The 8,298-nt window shown below is 39.7% G+C and overlaps 1 protein-coding gene across 1 annotated transcript in view; it reads right to left on the minus strand.

Annotated features, from left to right (window-relative positions):
• Positions 1 to 7,812: 7,812 nt before the first annotated feature.
• Positions 7,813 to 8,298, minus strand: part of rgmd (RGM domain family, member D) — a 5,578-nt gene continuing 5,092 nt past the window's right edge. Inside the window, exon 4 of the mRNA XM_020610087.1 lies at positions 7,813 to 8,278. Within this exon, the coding sequence (XP_020465743.1) occupies positions 7,864 to 8,278 (415 nt within the window). The 3' untranslated portion in view covers positions 7,813 to 7,863. The remainder of the gene's footprint in view (positions 8,279 to 8,298) is intronic.

An 8,298-nucleotide genomic window follows, 5' to 3' on the forward strand; every position in this document is an offset into this window, starting at 1 on the left:
TGGACATTTTTTTAAATTATTAAAATCAAATTAAATTTGGCCTTCACAACAGCTTGGTTCATACAGATTAAAGATGTCAGCTGTGGCTAAAATTAAATGAGTTTGAAAAGATGTTAATTTCACTCTGCCAAGAAAAATAAAAAGATAGAACACAATTAGAACAGTGAAGATTTGTGGATGGAAATAGTTTCAGACCTGACTGATTTTGTAGTTGTGTATAAAGTGCTTAAGTCTATAAATAAATATCTGCTCTATGATTCAGAGAAGGGGGAAATGAAAATAATAAAATGACAGAAAACTAGATAATTTAGCTGTTTAACATTTACACAAAAATCCACAAAAAAAGAAAGAAAGAAATGGCAACAATGGTGCTAGTAGTTATGATGAAGCTGCATGTGGTTGTGCTCAATTTTATCTTCTGCAATGCTTTTTTATTTTTTCCATATATATATTTGTCATCCCACCATAGTGTCCTTTCAACCTCTGAGCATGCTCAATGGGGACCAGGAGGGTTAAAGATTATTACTATAGTACTACTTGTATTAACAATATGATTCTTTAACTATGGTTTGAATGCTAAGGATAGTAGCTTATTATAAATATGAAATCTGTATATTATTGAAAATCAGCACAGGACCTTCCTTCTGGTTCATATAGTAGTGTGAGGGTTTGAATGTGATGGGGGCGGGGTGGGGTGGGGGGGTATATAAAGATGTTAACTTTCTGGTTTTTTAGCACAAAGCATACAAAAACATCAAAACAACAGTATGGAGTCTGTGGAGTAGACTTTACTGAAGACTTTACAAGGGCGCAAAAAGAGGAATCTCAGTACTATTCTTTAAACCTGGAGGAGAAAATGCTGTTTACAGGTTGTATTGTTTATGTTTCTTTTTCTTTTTAAAAGGCAGCGCCACCTCTTTTTGTGGCAGTGTCAGTACAGCATGGATTAACTGACAGGGAAAGCAGTATCTTTTTTTATATAAAAGAAAACTTTAAAAAAACTGTGTTCTGTATTAGCCTGAGAAACCAAACAGTTTCCCCTGTTAAAATTTCTTAATAATTGCTGCTTAGATTACTTCATATTATTGATTGATGATTTAATAATTTTATAATTAATTATTCGGTCAAGTATTTAACTTGATGTTTATTTATTTAAATCAATTTAGTCATTTTTTTTATTTTACCTCTTTTATTGTTATGGTATGATAAAGATATGTAACAAAAGGAAATGCTTATTGGGGCTTTTCTCTCTTTCTCTCTTTTTTTTCCCCAATTTTACAATAAAAAAACAAAAGATGTTTTGTTTCTCACAATTATGTTGAAAGGAGCACTGAACTACAATGCAATGAGTGGGGGAGTAGTTGCACAAAGAACGGGTCCTCTCAGCTTCTGCTGCAGCTTTAAAGTCTGCAGGATGCAGCTGTAGCAATCTTTCAGAGCTCAACACTTCAGAGTCTGCTCCTGACACCTTATCCATGTTGTGTGATGAAACTGTGATGATAGTGTCATGGCCCTTTAAAGAAGAAATAGGTTACTGCTTGACATCCACAGCTTTTCAAAACATGTTATTTCTGTTGCTCTTTCAGCAGGCAGGAGTCTACTCTGGAATTCATATAATGCTGGAAGCTTCAGTGGTGAAAATATAGTGATTTCATTCTCATATGGAAACTCAGTGTCATAGTTTGTAAGGTGATTTAGTTTATCTGTCATCGTGGAAGCTTGTTGCTTTGCCAGTTAGTGGGTCACCTGCTGCTGCTCTGCTGCAGGGAGACACCTGAATTATGTGTCAGGACATACTTCATAAGATGGGAACAGAATACAACAACAAAACCACTGCACATAAATATCAAACCTTCTCAGTTGGAAGGTGTCATGGAGATGCTGTAAGAAAGAAAGGGCTAACAAATAACATAACTGTGACAAGCAGGAAGCAGATTCATATGAGGAAGACATTGAGTATTAATCAAGATAACTCCAAATAGATAACTATTGCATTGCTTTGATCCCCAAAGCTAAATGTGATGTCACATCAGCTGACTTGCCTCTCCACATGTACCTTGTAATCATCATCTTCATACAGCAACAGAAGCAGCTGAGAGACCACATGCACATTTTGAACAGCAGAGACAAATATGAAAAAAAGAACTGGATGGACAAAAAAGTAGAGCCACTGGCTCATGAAATAAATTGTCCCAATTACAATAAAGTGTGGCTCTTGGTCAGTGTGCACGACAGGCAGTTCATCTTTATTACAATCAGTTAATGAAAATCAATCCCCCTCCTGATAAACTCTTATCTCCACGGCCTTTGCGCACCCCTCATGCAGGGAGATAATAAATTAGGGTAATATTGCCTTTGATGAGGGAGTGAATTGCAAATTATTGTAACTTTCCAAGATTTATGATGCAGATGCTTAATTTTAGAGTAGGGTTTTTCGGGGCGTCAGGGTGCCTGGGGGCCATTTGTTAAAAAGTTTAGTGACACAGGCTCGTTAATAAAAATACACACTCAGACAACCAGATGTTCTCAGCTGTTCTCTACTGTTACAGTTGCAAAGAAAACATTGCTGAAATGGCAGGAATCCATGGCTTGCAGGGTTTCTGTAGACATGGCATTTTGCCTATCAGAGAATACATATGAAGAAACCCAGGGGGATGTTTACTAAAGTAGGACTGACAATCATAGTATTATTCTCCCCACGTCCTCATCTCTATCACACAAGCCAGGAGCATATGATTTGATATGTAGGTCAATACCCATTCTGCAATGAGCCAGTGGGTGAGATATATGTCTTGTTGCTTGCTGTCACTGTGATTATTGAGGAGACACAGAAAGATTGAGTTGGTCAGGTATGAGCGAGCCTGCAGTATGAGATAGCTGTATAATCGCTGCAACTAGAAAAGAGCTGTCTCAAACCCGCACACACACACACACACACACACACACACACACCCCTACTCCCTGAGAAATGAGTAACTTCACGCTCTTTGTCCTGCAGCAGTGACCCGTGTAACAGGGTGTAATGCATGTGTATGTTGGACATCCTGTACCTGGTGCAACAATCAGACTCTGAGTGCATCATTAAGCAAATGCTTCAGTGAGAGAGGGTTAGCAGGTCTTAGGAATTGTCAGAAACTGTGGGAAGGATACAAGGTGATCATTTAGGGAACCACTTGTGAGACAAACACAATCTCACAAGAGCAGCTGAAAGAGTCTTTAACTCTCTGTCTCTCTCTCTCACCCAGGAGAGGTCGCCGGTCCTTCGAACAACCACACACATTCACTCCTACGGGCAATGTAGACACCAATCAACCTAAGCCGCATGTCTTTGGACAGTGGGAGGAAGCCAGAGAACGCACGCAAGCACGGGGAGAACTTGCTCCACACAGAAAGGTCGCAAACCCGCAACCTTCTGGCTGTGAGGCAGTGGCGCTACCCATCGTGCTGCCCCTCGATCGTCCATTACAAAAGTCTCTCCTCATGGAGGCTAGCTCATTTAAGTTTAAGGAACATTTTGGATTAAGACAACCATCAATCCATCCATTATCAATCAAGAAGAGGACTCACACACAATCTATTTATCTTGCCAAGTGCTTTATTAATACCAAATTAATTTCCCCATTGAGAGTATCAATCACTCAAGTATTTTTTTCTCACCTCATTAGCTTGGTAATTGTCCTTGTTTACAGGGGAAAGTCAAGACAGGAGGGCTCAAAGAAGATGGACAGGTAATCTATACAGGCATACAATTTCCTGCACGCCTATGCTACTGTAAATCCTTCATGCTAATTCAAAGACAGGACTCCTCTATGTCTGTAAAGTTTTTACATCTTTTTCAGTTCCACATTTTTAATGGTAGAAGTTTTTAATGACACTCAAGACCTTTCCACAATTAAAAAGTTCACAAGTTGTCAAAAACTCACCACCATTTAGCAGACAGAGAGGGCACTCTCACAAGGGGATATTACATAAGGCTAGTACTGCCTGACAGTGCTGTCAGGTGACTGCATCTCTGCAGATAACATGAATCAAAGACCAGCTTGAAGCAAACCCTAACTCACTCTAGCTTCTAAATTACAATAGTTTTAACTTTGGAGACTTGCTCAGACAAAACAAGACATTTGATATTATCTTGGGCTTTAGAAAATAGTGACAGGCTTTTTCACTCCTTTTCTAAATAAACCATCAAGATAATCATCTTATTAATCAAACAAAAATAACTGTTAGTTGCAGCTCCTTTTTGTATAATATTAATTTGGGATGATCATTTTATCTCTGGGTCTTGAACCTGACAGGGGCCAATGTGAGAAGTCACAGGCTAAAATAAAAAGGTCAAGAACCACTGGTTTAATCTTCTGTGTGGTTGGTTTTGTTTTAAGCTTATTAATGTAAAATCACAGTCTGAAAAATAACCAGAGAGTAAAGCAGTACAGCAAAAAGTGCAATGCTTGCCTCTGAAACATTGGCGATAAACTGGCAATGAGTCTTTTACATTGCTGTAAGGGAATTTTGGCCCACTCTTCTTTGCAGAATTGTTTTAATTCAGCCACATTGGAGGGTTTGAGCATGAACCACCTTTTTAAGGTCACACCAAAGCATCTCAATCAGATTCAAGTCCAGACTTTGACTAGGACACTCCATCCATCCATCCATTTTCTATACCACTTAGTCCCAAACAGGGTCACGGGTCGGACACTCCAAAACCTTCATTTTGTTTGTTTTTTTTAAGCCATTCAGAGGTGGACGTGCTGGTGTGTGTTGGATCATTGTCCTGCTGCAGAACCCAAGTGCGATTCATCTTGAGCTCATGAACTGATGGCTGGGCATTGTCCTTCAGCATTTTTTGGTAGAGAGCAGAAGTCATGGTTCCATCAATCACGGCAAGTCATCCAGGTCCTGAAGCAGCAAAGCAGCCCCAGACTACCACCACCATATTTGACTGTTGGTATGATGTGCTTTTTCTGAAATGCTGTGTTACTTTTACGCCACATGTAACAGGACGCACACCTTCCAAACAGTTCAGCTGTTGTCTAGTCAGTCCACAGAATATTTTCCTAAAAGTCTTGGGGAACATCAAGATGTATTTTGGCAAAAGTGAGACAAGCCTTTATGTTCTTTTTGCTCAGCAGTGGTTTTCGTCTTGGAACTCTGCCATGCAAACCATTTTTGCCCATTCTCTTTCTTATGGTTGAGTCATGAACAATAACCTTAACTTGAGGCAAGTGAGGCCTGCAGTTCTTTGGATGTTGTTGTGGGGCCTTTTGTGACCTCTTGGATGAGTTGGCGCTGCGCTCTTGGGGTAATTTTGGTCAGCCGGCCACTCCTGGGAAGGTTCTCCACTGTTCCATGTTTTCGCCATTTGTGGATAATGGCTCTCACTGTGGTTCGCTGCAGTCCCAAAGCTTTAGAAATGGCTTTGTAACCCTTTCCAGGCTGATGGATGTCAATTACTTTGTTTCTTATGTGTTCCTGAATTTCTTTGGATCGCGGCATGATGTCTTGCTTTTTGAGATCTTTCGGCTACTTCACCTTGTCAGACAGGTTCTAGTGATTTCTTGATTCAACAGGTCTGGCAGTAATCAGGCCTGGGTGTGGCTGGTGAAATTGAACTCATCTTTCCAAAACATGTGATTAACCACAGTAAATTCATGATTTAACAAGGGGGAGAATTATCTTTTCACATAAGGCCATGTAGGGTTGCATAGCTTTTTTCCCTTAATTAATAAAATCATCACCTAAAAACTGCATTTTTTGTTTACTTGGGTTATCTTTGTCTAATATTTAAATTAGTTTGATGATCTGAAACATTTAAGTATGACAAATGTGCAAAATGTGAGAAACCAGGAAGAGGGAAAATACTGTTTCACAGCACTGTAAGTTGATGATCTGAAACATTTAAGTATGACAGATGTGCAAAATGTAAGAAACCAGGAAGAGGGAAAATACTTTTTCACAGCACTTGAGTACATGTGCTTAGTTACTTTCCACCCCTGAGCACTGTGACAGAGCAGACCTATCGACCAACCCCTCCTTCTCCTGATCCCTACTGTCCTCCTAAAATTAAAAATGAGGGGAGGAATTTAATCAAGGAAGACTCCATTTAGACCACTTGAAATGTGTTTGTGTGAAAAGACTGTATTTTGCTGGCCACCTCATACACCACGCAGCTCACTGAGGTGCTGTCTTTATCTGAAGAAGTGGGCCATGGACAGATTAAGTATGACTGGACATGTGACAAAGCATGCCGTCACTCAGTTACTTTCAGCTCAATTCAAGATATAAATTAAATCTAATTACAGAGCATTAATTCTTAATGTCTTCATAAGGAGGGTGCTGGAGCTGTCTTAATTGCATTTTTGATGGTGATAAAAACTGATCTCATCCCACAGCACTCATTGCTCATATATAGTGCCAATATCAGCACTGTGCGCTGATGTTGTTGTCTTTAACCAGGTGTTTAACCACAGACTAAATCCTATTTGGAGCCGTGAGGTGCTCTGGCAGACTAAAGTCAAGCCAGCAGCCAGCTCAGCACACAGAGGGAACATTTACACTGGGGACTGAGAACATACTGTGCACCCCTACAGCTACACAGGCAGGTTGTCAAAACTGTCTTTATACTATGAGCTGTCAGAGCTTATGAATTAAGGACCCCACCAGGACAGAGCTGGTATTACTAGAACACAAATTAGAAATCACTGCTACTGTTTAATGCGGTTTTGGAAATGGTTTGTTTTGTTTGTCATCATATGAGTCTGAGGTCTTAACCCATACGCAGTCAATACATTTTCCTATTAATGCTACAGTAACAGCAGAAGTTCATAGGACAGAGAGACAGAGATAAAGGAGAAATAAACTGGAGGAAAACAGATGCCAGTATGGAGTGTCCGACACTTTAATACAGAAAATTACAGATACAACAACAAATATTAGTTTAGTTTCACTTAGTCAAAAGCCTACAGAACAACAAAGGTACAACATTAGTTAAAACATCTATACACAGGCAAATGTACACAATATAACATATATACACTCTTAATATATTATTATATAAAGATTTGTGTTTTTTACCTTTAAAACTGGAAGCCAAACAGCTTGAAGAGGAAGAGGGAGTGTGTTTCACAGAAGAATAAGAACTATTGAGAATATCACTATGAAATCATATACGACAGATAGGTAGCTTTTTTTACATACAGTTGTTGGATCCTGTGTGTTTAGCACATTGATTTCTTGAATGGCTGTCAAAATACATAAAGAAATAACATTTAAATAGACAAAACTTGCTGCTAATACCTGTAAGTGCTACTGTTATTACTGGATTATAGAGAATCTAGAAGCCACATAACACTGTACCAAAATAAAAATAAAAAACAGCTTACACACAGTACAGCGTGACATAGGCATCCCGGTATATGGAGTGGTTGGAGGTTGTGCATTTTCACAATGAAATGTTTACAAAATCTTTTAGCCATTTAGCTGCCTTGAGGTCAGCAGCCACACAATTATAAGTTTAACCATTTTAAATACTGTTGGAACCAATTAATACTGAGCATATGAAAACAACATGCTGCATTTGACCCCAAGCTACGTGAAGCTGTTTTTGTATTTTTGTTTTTCTCCAAACAATTAATGAATCCACAGAAAATACAAGTGGGATGAAGAAATCTTTGAGTGTGAAATCCTTCAAATGACAAAATCACAAATTCAAACTGGAAAAAAAGGAGAAAAGAATACAAATATATATATAAAAAACATCTGAGCTCTAGTCACTCTTTACACAAGCCGGTAAGGCTTCCATAATATGTTTATGTATGACTTCATGTTTATTCCTCATTGATAGTTAATGGTATTTTTGCATTTTTTTTACCAAAGCAGAAGAATGAGGAGTAGGAGTGAGATCAGGGAGCTGCTGGCTGCTTCTGCAGGCGATGTGCGTGACACCCCCTGGTTGTAAAGACGAGGAGTCCTTGGGGAGTTCTGCTTCAGTTTACTGGGTGGCAGTGCCTTTAAATCCTCCAGAGCACCAAATGCTGCCATGGAGAACTCAGGATCTCCTGTGGTCAGCAAGTCAAACACGCAGGACTGAAAGTATACATCCTCCACTTGCAGAGTCTCTCTACACTTGGCCGTGGCCCGGTCCACTGTGTAGACCTGGTGAGGCCTCAGAGGACCCAGCTCCGGGTTGGTGCCCTGCAGACGGGGCTGCTGGCTCTGACGGCCCAGTGTGTGCTCTTTAATGAGCTCACTGCGTGGGCAGCCATGCATGCAGAGCTGCAGACCGCCACTGTCATCTGAAAA

The sequence above is a fragment of the Monopterus albus genome, unplaced genomic scaffold (genome assembly GCF_001952655.1).
Source record: "Monopterus albus unplaced genomic scaffold, M_albus_1.0 scaffold103.1, whole genome shotgun sequence".
NCBI classification, from domain to species: Eukaryota; Metazoa; Chordata; class Actinopteri; order Synbranchiformes; family Synbranchidae; genus Monopterus; species Monopterus albus.